The 23,442-nt window shown below is 44.6% G+C and overlaps 2 protein-coding genes across 4 annotated transcripts; one reads left to right on the top strand and one right to left on the bottom strand.

Moving 5' to 3' along the window:
• Nucleotides 1-857: 857 nt before the first annotated feature.
• On the top strand, nt 858-16,367 carry TCTN1 (tectonic family member 1). Of its 3 annotated transcripts, none has more exons than XM_052796757.1 (15): nt 858-1,080; nt 2,843-2,963; nt 5,028-5,158; nt 5,926-6,092; nt 6,507-6,594; nt 7,487-7,596; nt 10,656-10,676; nt 11,096-11,221; nt 11,806-11,931; nt 12,306-12,390; nt 12,738-12,876; nt 13,160-13,316; nt 14,334-14,459; nt 14,815-14,959; nt 15,690-16,367. In XM_052796757.1, exons 1-14 carry the CDS (start codon nt 912-914, stop codon nt 14,956-14,958), a joined length of 1,710 nt encoding a protein of 569 aa, XP_052652717.1. In that variant the 5' UTR covers nt 858-911; the 3' UTR covers nt 14,959; nt 15,690-16,367. The 3 variants fall into 3 exon arrangements, with proteins under 3 accessions (XP_052652717.1, XP_052652715.1, XP_052652716.1); XM_052796755.1 differs by having other exon boundaries at nt 15,558-16,367; XM_052796756.1 differs by having other exon boundaries at nt 14,815-16,367.
• HVCN1 (hydrogen voltage gated channel 1) lies at nt 16,319-22,667 on the bottom strand. Its single transcript, XM_052796758.1, has 6 exons — nt 22,576-22,667; nt 20,533-20,765; nt 19,882-19,986; nt 19,181-19,412; nt 17,017-17,129; nt 16,319-16,670 (listed from the first exon to the last, which is right to left on the bottom strand). Exons 2-6 carry the CDS (start codon nt 20,728-20,730, stop codon nt 16,605-16,607), a joined length of 714 nt encoding a protein of 237 aa, XP_052652718.1. The 5' UTR covers nt 20,731-20,765; nt 22,576-22,667; the 3' UTR covers nt 16,319-16,604.
• Nucleotides 22,668-23,442: the final 775 nt, after the last annotated feature.

The following is a 23,442-nucleotide window of genomic DNA, read 5'->3' as shown; positions in this document are numbered from 1 at the left end:
CATTGTAAAGTTGCTTTTGATCAGATAATGCAGAACACAAACTTCAATTTTAAAAAGTCGTCTCTTGGTTGGAACTGAAGCCTGGATGTTAACATTTGTAAGATAACTATAAGGAACCATGATCATTTAGTCACTCTCTAGGTCAGTTTTTCCAAATTAGTATAAAACTACCTGTATATATTGCAAGATTACTAACAAACTCAATTAAGGAACACACACACTGAGCATTAAGGACCCATGGCATTTTCAAAAGGAGAAAGAAATCAGTAAGACTTTCAAAATTAGTTGAAGAAAAGCAGATTACTAGGATCAAAGTTGCAAAAATATGCTAAACATAGGATTTTATAGCTCACAAGGGGCCATTCCCCACGTTTTTTTGCGTACGGCCTTCCAATAGCATTTTTGCCCAAACCACATACGCAGCTTACACTTAGGTTGCTTCTTACATCTTAAACCTTGCCCTAGTGCCCTTGGCTTCGTACTGAAGGGCCACTGATGCCCAGATCACCGCCGTGCTGGGCTGTTTCTGAAGGGGCTGGGTGGTACAAGCTGACGCCTGAGACCACCATGATGGCAGCCATGAGGCAAGAGGGGCGGCCTCACGGGAGGCCACGTCCAGCCAAAGGCCCAGTGTGTGGCCTCACCCCAAGTCTCCCCGCGCTGAGGGAGGCCGAGGGTGGCGGGAGATGACAGCCAGACACGGCCGCAACGCTGCCTCGCCAAGGACCGACCTCCCCTCCTCGCCCGCCATGGCGCCAGGGGTGCACCACCCCCCTCCCGTCATGCCCCGCGCCCGCGGACACCCTTGCTTCCCGTGATGCCTCGGGGAGGGGAGGAACACGCCCTTCCCGTGATGCTCCGCGCTCCCTAGTAACCGCGCCGTTGCTACGGGCGGCCCGGGAGCGGCGGCCATGGCGGCGGCGCTGAGGCTCGGAGCCGTTTTCTTCCTCCTGCTGCCGCTCAGAGCAGCAGAGCCGAGCGTGGAGCTCGCAGCTAGCTCGGCGAGTCCCGCGGCGCCACCGGAGATCCGCGCTGCCGCCCGGGCGCGGACCCGCAGCAGGCCGGCCCCGGTCACGGACGGTGGGTGTCCGGTAGGACGCTGCGGGACGCTGCGGGGCGGGGGCTGCGGCTGCGGGGCACGGGCAGCTCTTCCCGGGCCAAGGGAAGCCCCACTCAAGGCTTCTCTCAGGTCTCCTGTCGTCACTGGGTCCTTGGCCCCCCTCCGGCTCCCATTGCAGCCGTCCAGGGCTAGGACAAACCTGCGGGGCAGCTGCCCTGCTTCTCCCTGGGCATTTACCGGGGCTGTGCTGCAGTGCTGCTCTGAGCACCCCTCTCTAGCAGCACCCCACTCCAGCCAAGACTTGGAGCCTCCTCAGAAAGGCAGGCCCATCAAGCCCTATACGGCCTTCGGGTACTGGGCATGCTGATCCTAGCACGCATAGTCCTGTGAGTCGACGCTGAGGGAGGGCAGGCTCTCCTGCCCACCCAGCACCCTCCTCTGAGCCCACAGGGCAGAGCCTGGCCTTGCAGAGGAGACCCAGGCTCACCCTGTACGTTCTTGGAGATCTCCGCTTATACCCTGAGCTGGCTGCACACACAGTTTGCCCTGAGACTCCGAACTCTGCCTCAGCTCTGTGGATATATAGCGGTGCTATGGCAATATACATCACAAATTTTTGTTATTGTGCTATCAGAAGGTGTTTCCCACTGTCTTCTAATTGGCAGGTATGCTTTTATTTAACTTTTGTTTTCCCAGTGTTGTTGCCATCGGTTCAGTTTCCCTAGATTACTTGCCAAATTAATCCCAGTGCATACCTCCTTAGGGAAAAGAGACTTAAATCCCTGATCTTGGAGACATAACCTTGCAATCTAATCATCCATGTTTAAACTTCTTTTGTTTACAAGGTGAGTTAAGGATTCCAGTGCTAAACTCAGCTAACAGAACAGTCAGAACTTCAGAGATTCCAGGAAATAGCTGGATACTGTTCAGGTGGTCAGAGAACATCCAGGAGGCCATAGAGAAATGGGCAACACTCAAGTTGAAATAAAAGAAGTGCTAGTTATGAAAATGAGTATTCTTTGAATGTCTTGCCTACGGAGCAGTGGTCTTAATTTTCTTCATTCTGTACTATATTTAACTCTAGATTTATTACAGAACAGCAGGTCTCAAAAACAGTTCAGTAGAGTAATATCTGTTCTTTCAATTTATAAACTTCAAAAACTAAGAATGCTTTAAGGAGTTGCCAAATGTATTTTATCAAGACAGTTTACAGTATTGCTAGCAATTACTTTCTGTATTATTATAGTATTTCACAGTATCTAAAGACAGGAAGAAAAAGCAATTTCAAAGAAGTCAACTATGGTTATGTTGGTACATCAGAAAAATATATTACTGGACCCTGGGACATGCTCAATACTTGTAAGCTTGCATCTCACTGCTCTATCAAAATGTTTCTTTTTTTTTTTTTCCCCAATAAGGTGAAACAAGCCCATAAGCATACCTTGTTTGTATCTCTTTTTTTTTTTCCCCCTCTGCAGGGCTGAGTATATTTTCATACCTTCAAAATTCCTATTAAATCAAGTTGCTTTTTTTTGATTTCACAGGGATCACATAATCAGATTTTAGTATGCCCTTGGTTTTGTTATTGTGTTCCAATTAGATTTGCTAAGTAGCAGAAAAGATGACTTTTAAAAATGACTTTAAAAAAAAAACACACATGAATTTGGATATAGACTTTTGACCATTGTCAAAAATAAGGCGGGGTGAAAGATGAAAGTGTTAGGGAACATGCTGTAATGTGTAAAGTTCCAATTCTAATTCTAATTTAAATCTCTCCTCCAGTTGCCAAGCTGTGTGTTTGTGATCTGTTGGTGGCACAGTGTGATGTAAATTGCTGCTGTGACCCTGATTGCAGTGCAGCAGATTTCAGTCTCTTCACTACATGCTCAGTTCCTATTGTCACGTAAGTGGATAAATAGCTATATGAAATAAAAAATCCTGTTTTATTTGCTGCATGCATTTGTAAGGGCTCTATCCTCTCCTCTTAGCAATTCCTAACCCCTATCCCCCCTCCCCTCCTAACTCCTGCCTACCATTTCACCAGTCCTTCCTGCACTAGGCCTGTAAACTTTTGGTCCCAACCAGGCAGAACAGCAAAGTGGCCTCCCATCGCAGTTTCTTATTCACTTACTCCCTCTTTTCTAAACTCGCGCACCTTGCTTTTCTCCTCTTTCACTGTGCTACGGTCTATGGGCTCTTAGGCGGCGATGCCATCTGTTGGGGGAAGAATAATGCACTTTCAGGCTTTCATCAATATAATGCGGTGTCTGGAATTTAAGAAAGCTGATACCATGGGACCATCTGGCCACCTCCATAGGTCATCAGCAATTTATCAGTAACCTCTTTCATTACGGTTTGTGATATCAGGTAGAAACTTGATCAATTCAGGGTTTAATGAAGTAGTGTGAGCATCATTCTGATCCTAAGTTTTACAAGTCAGCATCCCAACCTGCCGCCTCACTGCCAGTCTGTCACTCTACAAACAGTAAAATGTAACATTAAATCAATAAAGTAATGCCGATAGTTGTTTCTTTGCTATTTAGTTTATCTGAAAACACCTTCACCCAATTTCATCTTCTCAAAAAGGAGTTAAGAAAGCTCACTTTGAAATTGTAATGTAAAAAATCTCTTGGTGACTTCTCAGAACAGTAAGTACAGCTCTTCAACCTACCTTCTGCATAAATTATGCCAATCTGAACACTGGGGGTTGTTCTTGGTGCTTTGAAATTTGAATTAGCAGTCATCCCAGACTGTGGTTTCTTATTGTTCTTGCACACAATGACTACTGCTACCCATTTATAGATATTAATATATATCAGAAAGGTCTAATCAGCACCTTCCAGAGTGACAGTTCAATTGTCTCAGGTGACTATTCTGTTTTTGTCAACTAGAAATGCATAAAATGAAGTTGTGTTTCTTTCCCCAAATTCTTTTGTGTAAAACGTTCATTTTGCATGAAAATCCATGGGATTTTCAATGACTGCAAGTATTGTGAATCTCGTTTACACATCTAGATTTATATACATATATACAGTTAGTTACTGAAAGGGTTTGATCACATGTGAGAGGCTATGTGGTCTCTGAAACAATGGGGAAAGGGTGTTTGATTTATGATGTGATCATGCTAACAAATGGTTCACCTCATGGAAAAGTTCAACTCCATGCTTAAGTCATTTCTAAAAGTCATTTCACTTCTTCAATATCTGTCCTTGACTGCTTTAACCCTGCCTAAGTACCAGTTTCACAGGGACCATCATCTTGTATTTCTAGTATGTAGGACATACCAGTATTCTTCAGGCTCTGAACTGGCACATTTGCTGTGCAGCCTACTGCAGTTCTGGGCTGGTGTTGATGAACCCACAGCACAAATACTTTTTCTAGATTGGATGGGTTATTTCACCTGCCCGTTTCTCACTCTGCCATTTCTTTTACGTGCCTCTCAAGCAGGACTTTTTCCTGCTCTCCCACCCCCAAAGTGAATATTATTCCAATATTCATGAAACTGACTTTTTTTCTGGTCTGCATGCCATCATGTTAACCTAAAGGTCATACTTCCCACTTGTGTTGTATACATAAAAGTGCTTCTGAGCCCTGTATAGCCTCTGGAGCACCCTGCATTTGTGGTGTCTCACACCATCTGGATCCCATCCAACCTGTCATTTTAGCCCTAATATTATTATTGTCAGGCTCTTCCCTTCGCCCTGGTCTGTCTCTTATCTTTCTTCATGTTGCTGCTCACACAGTTTCCTCTGCTAGATAAAATAAGTTGGAGAATTCTTTTATTTATTACTAAGCACACAGCGTAAAACAATATAACCTTATAAGGAGGCACACTTATACTAATTGTGTTAAAAAGAGTTATCTCTTTAGTCCTATTTTGATGCTGCCTCAATACATGAAGAGAACTTTACAATATGGTCAATACTAACTTCTAATGGATCACTGATTTTATTATCATTGTTTGCAGAGGTGACAGCCGTCTTTGTAGTCAGAAAGCTGCTATATATTCACTTGATGTTGAAGCAGACCCACCAGAAAGGATATTTAAATTAATTGACCAAGTCAATCCCAGTGTTTTCTGCATTCATGCTACAAATTGTAAGTAGAGTTGTTGCCAATATTAAGCATTGTGCTGTTATTTTTATAAGCTCCTTAGGTACCAGAAACAGACTAAAATTAAAAGTAACCTGTCAGAAAACTGGTTATTCTGTATGCTCACAGTCTGTATGTTGTAATCTTTTCACTTGTGAAACTATGAAGTTAAAACATCTCATACTCTCTTAGTCGTCTTTGCTGGAAAAAAAAAAAGTTTTTTTGGTTCTGGTTTTTTTTTTTTAAAGAATTTAGCATCCTCAATAAATCACATTTAAAGTTGTTTCATGGAAAACTGACTCCTTCCCAATCTGTTACTGTAACTATGTAATAGTCACCAGTGGTACAAATCCTTTATGCCCAGCTTTGAAGTGACTTACAGGGAAGTAAGAATTGATCAGTACTATGTCCTCTTAATTTAATTATGACTGTGTAGTAGTCATCTGAATACTTAGCATGGAAACTGTAGACACTAATTGGCATGTCTTTGTTTTGGAACATATGCTGTTAGAAAACATGATTTTGAAGGAAAGGGACTTACCTCTTTCCTTAATTTTAAGTTTGTGCTTTCATGGATCTGGGTGAAATGATGAATTAAGATACCACCTAGCTTTTCTCTTAAAGAAAAGAGAAAGCTTTTCTTAAAGAAAAGTTGCGTTGATATTTTTCTGTAACTGAGTCTTCAACAGCTCCAGATGGAAAAACTGTTACTAAATACTGTTTCTGTTTAATTTATCCTAAAAGTTATCTCATTCTTTAAAATGTTTTGACAGATAAACAAGCACTGTCCTTCAGTTCCCCTGAAATGCCTACTTCTGAAACTTTTGATCAGTTGCTTAAACAGTTTGGAAGTGCTTCCTTCAGTGCTGAGCCTGACAGCTGGAATATGAACACAGATGCTCAAAATCCTTCTGATGCAAATGAAACTTACAGATACAAGGTAAATAATTATCTGATTCGATTAGTATTAGATTGTTCCATAAAAGCACAAGTGAGCATTGTTTGCATCTACTTTAAAAAAAAAATGCAGTTCTTCTGGAAAAGACAAACTTTATTTTGGTCTTTAAATATAGAAATGTAAAAATAAGAAGTGTAGCGTTTTGTGTTAGCTTACTTAAAAAGTGAACTAGATTTTTAAGTTCTTTGAAAAATAAGTAGCTGTTTTGCGATTGTAAACATAGAGCTGTTAGCAGTGGCTTAAGAATTGATGCACAAAGTAGTATACAGTATTGACAGAGATAGTGGAAATAAGTACTTCTTTTATTCAGATTTATTGTTAATAATACAAATGCTTTAAAAGTTTCCATGAACTGAAACACACCTATATACTTGAATACGTTGTTTTATTTGGCAGTATGGTGTTCCTATACAGACAGTGGATGCATTTCTAAGACTACCTAGTCCTGTTGTCTCCTCTTGGTGCTCTGATGTGAATCCTGCAGGTTAGAAAATGCATTTGAATTCCAATTTATTTGCTTTAGAGTATTCTGCTCTGACTTGAGCTTAATCAGTCAGTAAATTGGCACACATACAAATGTAGAATCAGATAAAGATTCATGAACAAATGTTTTTCAAATAGCTTCTGTTTCTCTGGGGTTTTTTTGGACATAGATTGGAATTTGCATTGCATCTATATTAAACATTCAAAGTTAGATATGTAAATCCTTGAGAGTCTTGTTAGTGGGTTGTTTATCCAACAATAAGACATCCTATTTGGCATAATTGATTTAATAAAATAGTATAAGGGTGGCACCATGAGGGAAGAGGCAAAGCAAGACCTAACTGGGCAACCTTTGTAAGATGTCCCTCTGGTATAATGAGGTTCCTTTCACAGCCTGAATGCAAGTCAAGTCAGACTTGCAGGCTTGAGCCCTACATTTTAACCTTTCACCCAGTTTCCTGAAAATCTGCAGATGGGGAGGGAGGGGAAAAAAAACCCAACCAAAAAGAATCCACAACCAAATACACACATCTGCATTTTCCAAAACTCACTGTTATTTCTAAATACGGTATAATAACAATCATGATGATGACCATAGGAAAATGGAAGTCTCTTGTGAAAGAAAAAAAATCTTCTGAGATCTCAAAAATGAAATCATAAATCTTCTAGCTTTTATTAAGCTTCTATTGTTAAGGAGTGATATTTTGTCTCATAGCGGTTTTGGAGAATCTAAGAAAGTATCATTCTTTATAGCTCACATAAAACTTTATCTGCAAGAGAAACTGTTTACTTTCGCTTTTGCTTATACTTGAGGTTTTTATGTTGTTTTTTATTTCTGCTTTTCATAATTACTCTTTAATTTCATTTGGTAATACTTTGTGACTTTTTTCCAGGGTTTTTAGTAAACCAGGCTACAAAATGCACTAGATCAGTAAGTGTGGAAAAATGTGGCAACATTCAAGCAGTTAGCATGCTGTTCTATATCAACTCCAGCATTTTAGCAGTAAGTATGATTTGAAACAGTCATATAGCTGACCATTGATATTACATATCTTTTTGCATCTCCAGAATTAAGTAACTTCTATTTACTAAAGGATATGGTGTTTTATTTTGATTTTTGAATTGTGGGTTGGGAAAAAAAAATCTCCCTATGCAACAGACTTTTACACAGAAAACCTTTGGAAATGTTTTTACTTCAAGCTTTGGTAACAGAAGCATTTACTGTTCTCTGCTTAGTCAACAAAAATAATGGTCTTGAAGAGACAAGCTTGTGTCACTGAGCTAGCGCTTACTGCAATGGTAGCAGTTTTATGCTTTTGTGCATGTTCAAGCTTTTCCAAGAAGCCTATTACAAGACTGCATAATTCTAAGAAGTCTGGGGTTTAAAGAGCTGGTAAACCTTTGTGTTTAAAGAAGAACCTCCAAGGTTTAATCCTCTGCATATATACCTTTGTTACAAGCCTCAATTTTTAATAGTGAGGCATTGCACATGCATGCTAAGCCTTCCTTACACTCCTCAATGAGCATGACCTTTTACCCTACCGAGAGCAAATTTGTTTGTATCCAGCCTACTACCAAATCCAGTCTGTGGTTATTTTTCAAAGCTAAGCTTACTTTTTCATTCCTTTTTGAACTGGAGGATGATGTCTTATGTATAAATAAATCCCCTTTACAGATATTGAGGAAGACAAAGAAATCACGCATGCAAAATTGAAACTTAAATACATAATACCTTAACCTGATAGTTCCTTCCAGAAGCTGAAGGTCATCAAGAAACACCATACTCTCCCCCATTAAAATGTTTTTAATTTATGTAATTATTTAAATTAATTTAATTAGTACTCTTCAATGACTGACTGCTTAAAGACCCCTTCCAGTGTCCTCACAGATTCCAAAGCTATCTACAGTGAAGAAAAGCCCACTAAGTAGTTCACATTCTCACAGGTGGGATCATTCTCCTGATCTTTGAGGACCTCGTTGAAATCAGCAAAGGATTCCTCACAGATATTAGCTTTTGATCATTCCACTGTGGAAGAGGTAGAGAAAACTCTGTCTCAGAAGGGCTTAGAGTGTTTCCATGTGCACCCGGAATTAGAGTTCTTGGCAGCTGCAGAACCAGAAAAGAAAAAGCATGCCTCAGGACAGGCTCCAAGCAGCTGAATGTTTTTGAATTAAAAGATTAATTCCCCTTCCTCGCTAGAACAGTACGTTACACATTACCCATGTGCTGCTTGCCAATTACAATGGCCCAGCTTAGGAGGGGTCAGATTTCTGTCCAAAGTACATTGGACGTTCAGGAAGGATTAGATGCAAGAACTGGAGAAGGCTGAGTAGATGCTAGAGATGGTCTGTAGGAAGTTCCCCCTCCCAAAGGGAGCTGAAGATGGGATGTGACAATAGAAAAGCGACTTGGTACTGGGGACACGATGGTCACAGGGCAGAGCAGGGAGCCTTTCCGGTGCCAGCAGGTGGAGCTGCTGGCAAAAGAAATAGCAAAACACATCAGCCCAGGGAGGCTTGCTGGGAGCCCCGGGGAAGAGGACTGGTACAGCAGTTCCTTCAGGGAAACCCGATCATTATGAGCCCATACTCACTGCCAGGCTGGACAATTTGAGTGATATGAAGGTCTTGGTAATTGTTGCAGTTCATCTCTGCTCTCTACCCTGCTCTGTCCAGCAGAGCCAAGGACCATCGGGGATGCTTGGAACCTCCTACCAAGATAGTCATAACGTGATGCTTCACACCACAGTTGGCATGTACTGTCTAGCTGCCAAAGCAGTGCGCTGCTGCCTGCTTGTGCTTGCCTCCCTCGCTGGTGGGAAGATGAATCAGTGAGAGGCAGCAGCAAGGCTGGAGTGCTGTCTGCTGGTGACCTTCAGAAACAATCCATCACCCCAGCCACAGATAAATAGAATTTTAGGAGTGGTGATTGTTCCTTCTACCCTACTCAGAAACATTGTGCTTCCTTGAAGGACGAGTCTAATCTTTACAAGCACTTTTATTCATACAGCTGATTCTGATGGCTGAGCTGTACCTCAGGATGCTGCTATAAATAAGTGACAGCATGTGACAGACTTTACCTGCACCACCTTCAGGTCTGCAGCTCATAGGAATGTGTTCTCTGCCATGACATTAGATGGGCAGACTGGCCTCTCTATCCTGTCATAATTCTGCAGAACTCGCTTCATGCTCAGAGTCCAATTTTTGGTTCCTTCCCAAAGATGTGAATCAAACACTCATTGGAAAGTCACAAAAATAAAACTTTAGACAAAATGGTGCTCTATGTGAGTATTTTGCAGGTCTGAGTGATGACCTTGGTCTGACATTTCTGCCTTTCCATGAAAATTTGGTGGAAATTTTCCAGTGGGGCAATGGTGCCTATCCACATGCTGTATAACAAGAGGGATACTTGCATCTCATTTCTTTGTTTAGAGATGATGAAATTATGGACTCATTACCATCAGAACGGGACAACAAAAGCTCTTCATATCTTTGGGTACGAACAGCCTGGCAGACTTCCTAAACTGGCAGACTATGAATAGTTACAAGTGTTTTTGCATGGATCTGCAATAGGAACAATGTTCTCTGATGCCCTCAATAGGTCAAACACTATGATGCACAGCAACAGTCATGCCAAACTGAGATGCCTTTTTCAGGCCACTTTTCCAATGCAAGTAATCTTTTTCAGTGTTTCTTAGTTCTGAGTTGCAAATAGAGTGTCCAAGTGAGACCCTAGATTCATCTACTACTTATTGAATGTACCGTATGTTTATTGGGAACATAGCCTAAGCTAGGCCTGATGGAAAACTGATGGAAGTCACTAAGAAATTTTCCAGTTACTGTCAGGGGAAGAAGAGGATTGGACTATAAGATTTTTGCCTACTATTTTCACACTACCTGGATACTGTAGTGTATATCCAATCACTTCCACAATGTAAAAATTATTGTAATGCTAGAGTTAAATAGGCAAAGCAGTTAAGCTTTAACTGCTTTACTTAACTGCGACTTGTAATAGGTCATACCTTTGCTGCTGTTTGAATTTGTTCTTTTATTCTTCTCTAGGTGCCCAAATCAAGTCAGATGGTAAGTATCCTTCTAACTTAGTTGGAAGAGCTGGGGGCAAGGTTCTTACTCGGTTATAGTCAGTGGGAGTTTTTCACTGACTTCATCAGAACAGGGACTTCATCCTTAATCTTTAAATTTAAAAATTTCTATAATTTTCTATTGGTAATGATACTTAGCAACTCCAAGATAATATGCTACCTGCAAACATTTAAGCCTGACGCATTCCCCCCAACTCCAGACTCTCTTAGCTAACTTTAGTTACTTAAAAATAGAACCTTTTGTTGAACTTCAGCAATACATCTAACATAGCCATTGTTCAGAGGATTGACTGCTCTCCCTGTGGAACAGAACCCTGAACAGTCACAAATATGATGATACAGAAAAAGCCAAAAATAATTACAGACAAAATTCAGAAATGATATGAATTTGTTTTTCAGGTTAACATTACTGTCCAGTCCATAGTTGTCCAGTCTCTGAATGGAATGCGGACTTTACTTAATGGTAGTGATGTCCTCAGGCTCCCTTTGATTTTGGATGAACTGTGCATAAATATAGTTTTTGGGGTAGGTATGACTTCTTTTCCTCCTCACGTTTGATGGAAAGCCTGTATGCATCAAATCACTTCTGATTCACAAATTGCAAAGATGTGAGAAAGGCCTTGCACAGTTTCCATATATTGTGACATCTCCAAAGCAAATGCAACAGGAGAAGAACTGACTTTGGGATAAAAGAGAATGTTTTGCAACAAAATAATAACTATATGCAACATAACATGGAGACAGGATAAAATCCTTTTCTATTAGTACTGTGTGTATATGACATAACAGACAATAACATGAGTTTAGAATCTACATTATGCTTGGAGAAGATGACTTCATGCACAGTGGTGGCAGACACAGAAGAATACACAGTACACATCGTCTCATCTTTCTGTCTTAAATAGATGAACATTGGGCTTATGCTTAGATCAAGAAGTCAGTTTTGAAGAGGCTCCAGCCTCTAGAGGATATAGTATATCTCTACCATGTAGCTGAGTGTTTCTCAAGCAAGGAAGAAAGAAAACAATCCTTACATAGTTTTAAATTCCATTTTTCTAGTTTCATACTCTTATGTATTTGTTCTAATAGCTAAAATGTTTAATTTTCAGGTGAGTTATCACATTACATACACAGATGCAGGAGAAATAATAGAAGCAGCTGCTTCTTTTGTCTTGGGGGCAATTAACAAAGAAGTACTTTCAATACAGCAGAGCTTTGAAATCAGCTTTACTCAGGTAACTGCTAGAGATGTTATGGATGACTTGTTGAAAGACATTTAATTACAAAACTTACTAACTTGAATCAGAACAATTGTTAGCAGCAAGGTAAAATGTAACTTGCCCTGGATACACAAATGAGGCAGCATTTCAGAACTGGGCAATAAAGGTCTCCAAAGTCTGTTTTTCACATTTAGAAGAGTCATCTTGTGACTCTGTATCCAGTGAAAGCAAAGCCTGCTCTGTTAGAGAGCTGTTATAATCTTACAGAGCAGCCTTAACTACTATCATTGTTCAAGGCAGTTAATAATCCTAAAATAAGTGAAATACTTCTGTGTTTTCCAACTATTTCAGTGCAGGATAAGAACTAATACTGTACACTTGCATTGTAGGTAAATACAAAGCCAGTTCCTCTCAGTGGTAATCCTGGTTATGTTGTTGGACTGCCCATAAGAGCAGGCTTCCGGCCACAAGGATATCCTTTCCCGGTTGAAATTTTGTTTGCAGCACTTGTTCTGGTCCATCTTCACAAACACTTTCTAGCATGGACATCTATAAAATATATATGTTCTTTACCAAAAGTAAAAGTGTGCTTTTTTGGCTATGTTTTAGAAGTAGTGAGTGACTTGGTCCTCAGTGCAATCCTCTGGGACTTTTTAGTGAGGTAGATTTAGACCTTCATTGTATGCTCCAGTGCTTCTTCACAGTGCAAGGGAGTCTTAAGCTATTATAGCATTTTCAGATATATTTTAAGGATATGATTAAGGATTCTTTCTTCATGATATACATCTAGGATTGAACTTTCCTTTAACTGTGTGTTACATCTGGCATCATTCAGAATACTAACAAATACAGTCAACTTACCATTCTGCAAAGTACATCCAACCAGGATTGTCTGGCAGCACAGGGAACCAGAACCCCAATATTATTTGGTTATAACATGATATCAGGCTGTAAGTTACGGTAAGAGGACTTTTTTTTTTTTTAGTGCTTTTAACCCTCTGACAACCCTTTCCATTAGGATCTGTTCAGGTCCTGGGACATTTATACAGCTGTAGGAGTATTGGGAATAGAGCATTTAATTATTAGAAATGTCATTTAATTAAAAATGGTCTTTCTCTTGAAAAGATTGTGTACATTAGCAATGGTAGCCAGAAGGCTTGAACAGTGCACGAGAGGAAGGAGAAATTATTACTGTGCCAAACCAATGGATTTTGCTTTAACTCATCTTTTTTTTTCCTGGAAGAATTACAGCAGATATGAAATGCCAGCCCTTGACTCAGACCCTCTTAGATTTACTGAAGGGACAAAGCTTTCCTGAATATGTGGCCTCATTTGGAAATTCTCAAGCCCAGGATGTGCTCGACTGGGTGCCAATAACTCACCTCCACACCTCAGAACAGGTGAAAGTTACACCACTACCACCACTCTCTTCACTCTCACTGTCCTCTCTCCCAAGATCTGTACCTGTACTGCAGCATCAGCTTAGGCTTCCTAGACCTATGGGGAAAAAAAAATTCAGAAACAAACTGGAGGAAAGTCCTCCTGGAATATTAAAAACCAAGGGGTTTCACTCTTGCTGTGAGGACAGAGTTTACTTTTAATCAGGCTGGTATCCAGGCATCTCGGTTATGGATCAGGACAACACGTTAGGTACAAAACAACCCAGTTCTAGCCACAATTTAGTCTCTTGCTGTTTAGATGGAATGAAGCACACAACTGGTAAGGTTGAAAGAGTGAAGTAACAGAATCAGTGTTTCTACTTGGTGCTTTTACACCAGGTTCGAGTAAGATAGCAAGAATCCTTTAAAGCACAGAAATCACGAGCCAAACACCACATTTATTCGCAACTTCTTCTGACTAGCCCTTCTCTTCCCGATGCAGTGCAGTCCCTGCTATTGGTGGTAGGCGGTGCTGCTTGGCACATGCTGAATGACAGCACCCCCTCAATGACAGCTTGTATATAGGTTTCTTGCATGTTTTTGCAACTAAACAGTGAATTATTTCTGTAACCAGAAACCTGACAGTACCTAAAAATAATTAAGATTGTAGGCTTCAAAATTCTGCCCTGGCAGAGTTAAGGATGATTTTCTACTGTCCCAGCAGTATTACTGAAATAAGTCTTCCTACTAAAAAGAGCCAGCTCAGCACTATCACTAAGAGCCAAAGTCCTGCTTGAAGTGCAGTTACAGAGTCGGTTTGTCACCTATGGAGAAACTGCAGGGACAGCCCTGAGCCAAGGCTGCAAGCACCTGTGCTGCCTGCACAGGCAGCAGTCCAGGGCACAGGCATGGCACAATTGCTCTGGTAACCTCCTGGAGTGAGCTTTCTGGGGGCATTCTGCCAGTTTAATAAGATGAATAATTAATGTGGTCACTCTTGTACAGTCAGACAATGAGAGAATTTATAACACTTTTCAGAGCTCATGCCAAATACCAGTATCTCTTGAAATAGAAGTGAAGTGGACTAAATATGGATCCCTAGTCAATCCACAAGCCAGAATAGTGAATGTTACAGCAACAATCACTACTGCCACAGCAAAGCAGGTATGTAATCAAATTATAGGATTTAAGATTAAAAAATGGTTTGTTTTGCTTAGGTATCAGCTGTGCGACAGTGACCCAGTTAATCTCTTTAGATAAAGGTAACACTTCATATTAGAATGTATTGCACACAACAGTTTCTTTTCCAACTCAAACACAACTGTGGGCTGCTTGCCAAAACACACTTCAGTAAAAATCTATACATCATTCATGAAAAGAAATGTGGAACTGTATATGAAAAAAACCAAAAACCCCAACACCTTACTACAAATAACAGTGGGAAATATAACCCAGTCCAAACAAAGTAGTCATACAAAGAGAAGACTGAAGCTAATGACCATTTGTATTTTCATTGCAGCTTCCCTCAGGAAGGGAAAGGACTATTCCTATAATAAGTTCTGTTGTTTTCACTGATATTTCTTCACCTGCAGAGCCAGGCTATAAAGCTTGGCCCACCATTAATGCCAAGTTACCCTTTGATTTTTTCTTTCCATTTGTCTAAGGTAAGTATGCATTAAAAAAAAAAAAAGCCATATTTCTACTTTCTCTGATTTTTAGTCCATTTCCTAACAAAGTGAGGTTTATCCAGTCACTGTGATGGGCCATCAGTTTCTTCTAAATTGTAGACACACTGGGTTAGAATTGGCCAAGAGAGAAAGGGTAAGCCCATGTGAGGGTTCTCAAAAGCTTTACAGCAGAAAAAACCCACATTAATTGGAAAGTTCCCAATTATGCCTCTGCTGAGAGGAAAAAAAAAGTTTGCAGTATGAACTTGATGGTGGCTCTAGCTAGCCAGTCAGCACATGTACAGCCACCAGCCTTCCAGCACATTGGATGCTCTAAACTGGCACTAGTCTGAGCTGCCTGCCTAGCAGTGTGGAGGCAGAAAGGGAAGGGAAGAGCACAGGTACACAGTACAGCTCCATAGGAAACTAGGTTTCATTATTCTGTGAAAAGCAGAGCTAAATTGTCAATTAAAGTAATCATGTGCTATTAGATAAGGCCTCTGCTTTATCTGTTTCCATAGATGAATAAGCCACCTATTTCTAGCTATTTTTCCCAAACCACTAATTAATTACCTTTCTTTAAAAATCCAAACAGTTAAGTGATGCTTTCAGAAAAGCTCAATGACCCTTCCAGCTGACTCTGGCTGAAATCAATTGGAGATGCCTGCTACAGTCAACACCTTTCAAAATTCCCACTTATTGAATCTACTCTTCAACTATAAAATAGTCTCTCCACAGGGACCTTCTAGTACCTGAGAGTTCACGTTGTGTTCAAACACCAGCCTGGTCCTTTAGAATATGCTTTCTAATGGCTTTTCTGGAGTCTAACTGTTCCCAGCAGTCCACTTGCCTACATCTGTTCTTATATATTCTAATTCTTTTAATGTGTTGATTTATGAACTGTGGAAACAAAGAACTTTATAGCCCAGCAGGCTGCAAATGAACACTTAAAATGGAAGAAGAGATGAGAGAATGCAGTATCTGAACTCAAATCTGATGTTGAGAACAAGGCATTGTTTGACATAAGATGGCACACGTTTGCCTCTATTTTGGTGCTGATTTGATTGTCAACTAAAGGAGCAGTATATTGGTATTTTTGAAATGAATGTTATATAAATAACAACGTGGCACAAGCAGCAACAGAAATGAGGAAGCTACCAACAATATGAAAAGAATGGTTGGCAAAGAAGAGATGTACTAATGATGAACAGTCAGCTTGTAGAGAAGAAAAGACCTCTTCAGGCTGGGTTCTTATCATTTGTACTGCAAGTTTCTACAATATGTTGCAAACAAAGGACATTATCACAGAAAAATGAAATTATTTAAAATAAGTGGTACTTCCAGGCATTGTATAGCTTGTGAAGATGTGTCTTTATTAAATTATTTTGCAGTTTTGCCTGTACAACTGTATAAGACAGGTCTTATGAAATCACTGTTTCCAGGGAGTACGCATGATTAATTTCCCAGCAAAACTATTTTTGCAATCCCAAGATCTAATCAAAGTGTGGTCAAATAGAAAAATGTTTATAGACAACACTATACAAGAGAAAGCAAAGAGACAGGAAAACCTTTCAGGTCAAACTGGTAGATTTCAACACTGCACTCTGCAGGGCAGACTTCCCCACCTCAGAAAACTGGCCTCCTATTTTTGCTCGCTGACAAGTCCATGCTGTTTCAATATCTTGTTAAGCTTCTCAATTTCTTGCTCCTGTTAGAGATGAAAGTCAAATCATTAATATAGCTCTTACCTTAAAATAGTTTCCCAGGTTCCCACAGATTTTCCCACTGCTGAAACATATCTCATGCTGCAGTAAGACAGGACAACCTGGCTAAAGTAAGTAGGACAGAAGTAGCCATCATCCCTTTGCAGCAAGCAGCTAAGGGAAGCACAGGCAGAACAGGCAAGGCTGTGGTTCTTCAGCCCAGCTTACCACACAGCTTTCTGATGAAGAAACCAAGCTGGCAGTGGCAACCTTGCAAAAGGATCCCAGGCCAGCTTGTCCTGGGGAGCAGCCAGTGGGTAAACCTTGCTTAAATGAAAAGTGTTTTCTTACCTTCTCTACACAGCTGCGTTCCAGTTGTTCAACCTTTGTTGCAAGTTTCATGTTTGCTTGCTTTAGCTTGGACACTTGTTGTTCAGAGCGGGTCTTTACCGATAGAATTATTCCTGTGAAACAATTCACAGTGGATTCGGTTTACAATGTAAAACAGCTGCTAGCAGGAGGTTAACAGTACATGGGGTCTGTATTCAAGGAGTTAAACATGTTCCTCTCAAGCTCTGGTTCTGTCATCTTCAAACCACCGTTCCCAAGTGCTTTTCTTAATGAGGAGGGTTTTAAATTAGCCACCCCAGGGATTCAGATACCAATACTCTGCTGGGAAGAGGCAGTCTGGCCTCTGAGCTGAATTAATCAGTCAGGCTGTCATTCAAATCCTGAATTTGAATTCACTCCCTTGGCAGAACCTCGGGGGGGATGTAACTGGCAGCTTTGTTGTCACAAGGGGCTGCATTTTAGCCAGTTTCACGTAGTCAGGAGCCTTGCTCTAACAGCAATGCACAGCACAGCCTGGGGCACAAGCCTTGTCCACCCCTGGGGCCGATCGCTCCGACCCGCTGGAGCAGGACATGGCACATCATCTGGTCCTTAAGGTTTTGGCTTCACCTTGCACGGCTACAGTAAGGGCACGCAGTTTCTCCTTACAGCAGAGGTGTCAATTCTCTACTGAAATATTGTTAGGTTATTACATGTGAACTCAGCCCCCACAGTAAAGGCATTTTCTTCCCACCCTTTTCTGGGGGGGGAAGTGGAATAGCTTGGTAAGAGCATCAAGAACATCACGTTCTTCCTACCCGACAGAGCTCTCCTCTGGCTGCTGACAGAACAACATGCACAAAGGCAGGCACCAATGCGTGCCTGTGTTTCTTGTGCTACAGGCAGCAGGCTTGGGGTTTGGGGGTTAATTTCTCTGAAGACAAAGCAGCAATGCTGCTTATTTGCATTGATAACATCAAACAGTCCCCACCTGCCTGTGACCCGGTCCCTATCAATCAACAGTGACTGAAGGCAGTGAAGCATGCCTAGGCTTCGACACACAACACCCCGAGCTTGGGGCAGGCATGGCGAAAAGCTTGGAGGGAAAACCAGGAGCACCCAAGGGTAAGGGGATTTCCTTGTAAATGCAATACTGTTTTTCTGCTGTAGACCCAAGGTGTCTGTGGCTCATGCAGCTGCACATGAATCTGGTTTCTCTCTGACTTTCCCTTCAAACTAAAGAGCCACAAGCTGCTCTCATCTTCCCTCTTCCCAGCCACTGCCGCCAATCAGGCACATTCTCCCTGTCAAAACAGAAGCGGGGGGCTGCAGGTGACAGACACAGCCCCAGCCATCCTTTCCTTTCATTCCAACTAAAAGACCTAGAGCTGCATCAAGTACAGAGCACTCACAGGCACAAGATGGTACCTGGGCTGAGGTTTCATGCAGGAATTGGGGATAATCCCATTGCCACATTTTTTTGAATCCCAAAGTTCCTTCCCCGAGAAGTGTCTGAAGTTACATCTATTTGCAACAATTTACAATTACAACAGCAGAGTCGGTAAAGCCTGATTTGGGGACTTTATATTCCTCTTTTTACAGTGAGCCCTTTGAATCCAAGCAAGAAAGATCCAGAGTGAGATCAGGACATTCCCTGTGGCATCCCTGGAGGGGATGACAGAGTCACAGCAGAATGTCAGAGCAGTAAAACCTACTCTGCTATAGAAGTAGATTCAGGAAGGCAGGGTTTTACCCTGCTCCTCTCTTAAAACATTGCCAAAAGGATCCTACAGCACAAACTTAAGATGTGAGCCATCCCCTTCCAGGAGGGAGGGATGCGAGAACAGGTTACAGGTTGTTTTTAGGGGAACATGCCAATGCTGAGAGCTGGGCATCTCTGCTAGCCCAGGCCAGCTGCTGTGCCCTCATCACCAAGGCATCGCACCAACACCAGCAGCAGATTATTGCTGCTCCAAAGAAATTACAGACTAATTAAGGCCACGTTCCAGCAATGAAAACTACATGGGCAATGAAAGCTACATGAGTTCGCTGGGAGAGCAAGACCTCAGGGTCCTGCAGATGGCTTTGAGAAGGGAACAAAGACGTGAGCCCAGGTAATTCAGGTAAGGTCAGCAAATCCAGCCCACGCGCCAGGGAAAGCTCTTGATCAGCCGCACACACCTACCATTGATAATCCTGGCCACCCGCCACAGCCGCAGGAGTATCAGGAGCCCAACAGCTTCAAACTCATGCTCTCGGAAGATGAGGACAACATCAAGGATGAACGACACAACAACAACGATGCCGTCCAGCACTTCAAACTTGTGGTGGAAGAACTCCCGGCGGTAGACAAAGACTTTAAACCCCACCTCAACCAGAAAGATGGTTAAAATGGAGAGTGAGAGGTAGTGGAAAACCTGGGAAAAGACAGCACAAGTTTAGGGCCAGGAAGCCCTCCTGCATGCACACAAGCAGGGCAGGCTGGAAAACCTCCAGCACTCAAGGGCATGTCCAATTTGGCTCTACAGGGAGAAGGGCTGGGGACTTTTCTTCTGCTCTAAGGGACAACCAGAGCGAGCATGTGGCAGCCAGTGGCTTTGGGTAAGCCGGACCAGGAGAAGGATGGTTAGAGCGATTCAGCTCTTCTGCAGCCCAAGGAAGCATGAGGCTGCTGCATGGACCGGCATGAGCCGAGCCAGGTTGGCCCCACACACTGCAGGGTTGTCACACGAGTCCCTGCAAGACCTTCATCTGTGTGCCTGTGACTGCCGGCTCAGCAAGGCTGAAGGTCCAGGTCCTGCCTTGCCCAGTCATCCTATTTAGCAGGCTTTGAACCACTAAAGAGAGGGATATCACAGTTCATGTTGACATTTCCCTGCATTTTACCTTTGGGGTTATATTATGTTTGTCCGGACGGATGATTTTCAAGTCCATAAGCAATTCCCCAAGAACCAGCAAGGCATCCAGGATTACCAAACAGACAACCAGGATCTGTTGGAGGAGAAGAACTGACATGAGCCCCCTCCCAGCACGGACAGATCGGCAAAAGGAGCCGATGCGGCCTTCAGCTAAGTGTGCCCCAAAGCCCCACGTCCCCGATTTGGCTGGTTGTGTCTCATGGAGCTTTCTGTTGCTCCCACCCAGGACTCCCACTCCTGCAGCCCCTGGTCAGTGGGTTATTCCTACAAAGTCTCATGCACACAAAACCACCTGGCTCCCCACCAAACCCAGCCATTTCCCACTGCTTGGTGTGTGTGTGTGGGGGGGGGGTTCGGGAACCTTGAGCCAGGGGAGAGCACGTGCCTCTGCCAGCACCGTGACGAGCGTGCACTGAGGCTTGTCGCCGCTCAGGAAACACCTGCACCTGCTGTGGAGCGGCTCATTTCTGACAGGACAAGCCCAGCTCAGAGGCAGCAGCCGCTCTCGCAGGAGCAGCGAGCAGTCACGAGCTCTGTCCTACATCGGCTCTGCTATCACAGATGGCTTTGGCAAAGTCTCGCCCTCATTTCCCTTCAGCCTGGGTTTGTTCTGCCTCACCTGAAACCTGTGGGAGCTGAAGAGCTTTTTCATCATGTCCTGGAAGGACACATGGCTCCTGGTCGGCTCCACCTTGATCTCTGAATCTGGCTGCTTCTCCCCATTCTCGTCCTCCTCCTCCTCCCATTTCTGGTAGTCGTTGCTCCACTGCACAGGGTCATCCCCCACCACTGTGAAGTGCTTCAGGTACCTGGACATGGCTCTGGATCAAGCTGGCATCACCCTGCCAGTGCCTGAGGGACAAAAGCAGAGCATCACGTCCCCGCTCGGGGCTGACCAAGGATGCCAAATCTCCCTTGTTTCACCACAGCAAGCATGAGAAGAGCGTGACACTTAGTTCAGATGTGGCCGGCCGGGCAGTGTGGATGGGCCCTGCTGACGGGAAGTTGCTTAACGGTGGTGCCACTTGTTTTGCATCACCTCCCACGGCGCGCCGCGGAGCCCCCGCTGCCCTCCCCGGTGCTGTTTGCATGCTGTTGTGCTGCTCTACAACAAGGAAATTCCTCGTGAGGTTATTTCCAAACATCTCAAAACAGAGCATCGATTACAGGAGAAAAAAATGCCAGCCCTTATCTCGCATCTCATGATGTGAGAGGAGGCAGCTGCCCACTTCCCATTGGAAAGAGCCGTTGTGTTTCTATTAGACACTGATCGATGGAGGTTATTGGTCAGAAGCTGGAAGCAGGCGATTTCCTCCTCTTCACTTGCTCTCTCATCCCCTGCACACCAGGGCAGGCTGCTGTTATCATCAGGTCCGAGACAAACCCTCTGCTGCACTCATCCCTTCAGGTGGCCAAAGTTGCAGCCCAGCTGCCCCCAGGCTAACTGGGGCATCCTCACCCTCCAGCCGGACCACCAAGCTGAAGAACAGCCATAATTTCCCTTCAATAACATCAGGGGCCCCCATTATTTCAGCATTTGCAGGCAAAATAAGCAGGTGACCCCCACACTTCAGCCTGGCTGGCAATGCTGTCCTCCCCCATCTCCTCTCCCTGCATCCCCCAGAGCCGACCTCACCCTTGGGCATCCCGGCTTCAGCCCGTCCCTGTGGGCACCCAGTGAGGGGCAGGACCAACCCCAAACCCGCAGACGATGCCGGTTGCAGCTGGGTGCTGAGAACGGCTGCAGGAGAGGCTTCATCCACCCCTGCTCCCATGTTCCCCTGTCACAGCCCCACCAGCTCACCCTTCCTCTTTGGGCAACCTGTTGAGACGGCCTGGCCCACAAACGCTGCCAAAAACCTCTCCCGCTGCTGGCAGACAACCACGATCAAGCTGGCATCACCCTGCCAACATCTGAGGGACAAGAGCAGTGCATCACCTCCCTGCTTGGGGCTGACCAAGGGTGCCAGATGTCCCTCGTTTCACCACAGCCAACATGACAAGAGCGTGACACTTTTAGATGCGACGGGGCTCTCCGCACATCCGTCCTTGGCCAAAGCTGGCTGGGGAGCTCAGCACAAGCCGCTCTTGGCCCGCTGGAGCCACCGTGGGCCTGCCCATGCTCCCTCCCCTCGGCTCCCTGCAAATGGGGGTCCTGGGGGTCCCAGTGGGACCCGCTCACAGCAGTGATGGCTGTTGGAGGGAACGTGGGCTCCGGGCCACCTCGTCCCCTGCTGTAGGGGATGGAGATGGCCCCATGCTGCCATCACAGTGGCAGCACCTTCATTCCCAGCCACCGGGCGCTGAGCGGAGCCCACCGGAGCCCCGCAGAGAGCTGCCCCGGGGCGTCGAGCCCCCCCCCCGCCCCTTGCGGGACGGCCTCTGGGCTCCCTCGGCCCTCGGGGCCTGGAGCGGTCGCTGCCGGATGGAGCGACCAGGAGCCGGGCTGGGGCTCCCCAACCTCCCCCCGCCCGCAACGACCATGTCGGTTCCCCGCTCCCGGGGCGGGACTGAGCTGCGGGCCCCGGCGGGACCCCCGAGAGGGAAGGACGTGGCGGCCCCCGGGGCGGGGACCGCTGCAACCCACCCCCACCCCCGGGGCACTGACCGGGGGCCAAGCCCCGGGAGCGCCCCACTCCCCCCCCCCCCCGGGTCCCGGTACCGTGCACGTCCCGGCTGCCTCCGCCGCCGCCCTGCGCCTCCCCCGGCGCTGCGCGGCCTCCCCCGGCCCGGCCCCGCCTCCCCCCGGCCAGGGACGGCCCCGCTGCCCCGGCCCGGCCCCGCCGGTTCCCTCCCCATCGCACCCGAAAGGGTCCCGGAGCCCCCGGGTCGGGGGCTGCCGGAACGGGACACGCTGGATGGAGTTTAAACTTCTTTTGTTGTTGTTTTTAAACTTCTTTTCTTCAGCTCCCCCGGCCCGTCCAGCAAAGCGAGCGGACATCCAGGATAGTCGTGAAATTAAATTGTGAGATCAGAGCTCAGCTGCTGAGCAGGGACAGATTAGTCCCACAAAGCAGGTGGACGTCCAGGGATCAAAAGGATTACAAAAGTGTAAACCCTAGAAATTAGGCTTGGATTAACCTGCCTCCATTTATAGACTTGTGTTTTATCAGAAGGCCTCTTCTTCTTTAGGTTTCCCCTCTGTCTTTCAAACACAAGCTGGTTTTGGAAGTGCCCTGAGCAAACTCAGCTGCAAAAAGGATCAGGGACCCATCTCTGTTGCACCTCTGCTGGGACAAACGTGAAATGCTTCTGATTCTCCCCTAATGAAGAAACATCTCTCCATTTTTGCACTTTTAAGGCCTAAAGACATTTGTTTCTTGGAAAGGGTTTCCTCCTGGAGGGTGCCTAAAACTTTTCCTGGAACCTAAAAATTTTCTAGTGCCTCACCCCAAAGCACACAGGCCCATCCCCATCCTCCTCCCTGGGGCGATGAGGAATCAGCACAGGCAATACCTTCCCAGAGCTCTGAAAACCCCATCCCTCGACGACCACCACCCCAAACCACCTACCTGTAGAGATCAGCTAA

This window comes from Harpia harpyja, chromosome 9, assembly GCF_026419915.1.
Source record: "Harpia harpyja isolate bHarHar1 chromosome 9, bHarHar1 primary haplotype, whole genome shotgun sequence".
NCBI classification, from domain to species: Eukaryota; Metazoa; Chordata; class Aves; order Accipitriformes; family Accipitridae; genus Harpia; species Harpia harpyja.
Note: the sequence above shows the minus strand (reverse complement) of the source record. Positions and strands in the feature narration are given on the sequence as shown.

Excerpts from the sequence above, each read along its gene's own strand:
- TCTN1 (XM_052796757.1), top strand. The coding sequence starts at position 912 with ATGGCGGCGGCGCTGAGGCTCGGAGCCGTTTTCTTCCTCCTGCTGCCG. Across the intron at positions 7,597-10,655 it reads TCAACTCCAGCATTTTAGCA|GTGCCCAAATCAAGTCAGAT; the intron begins GTAAGTATGATT and ends ATTCTTCTCTAG. Across the intron at positions 14,460-14,814 it reads CTACTGCCACAGCAAAGCAG|CTTCCCTCAGGAAGGGAAAG; the intron begins GTATGTAATCAA and ends TTTTCATTGCAG.
- HVCN1 (XM_052796758.1), bottom strand. The coding sequence starts at position 20,730 with ATGTCCAGGTACCTGAAGCACTTCACAGTGGTGGGGGATGACCCTGTG. Across the intron at positions 19,987-20,532 it reads TCAGCTCCCACAGGTTTCAG|ATCCTGGTTGTCTGTTTGGT; the intron begins GTGAGGCAGAAC and ends CTCCTCCAACAG. Across the intron at positions 17,130-19,180 it reads GGTGGCCAGGATTATCAATG|GAATAATTCTATCGGTAAAG; the intron begins GTAGGTGTGTGC and ends ATTGTTTCACAG.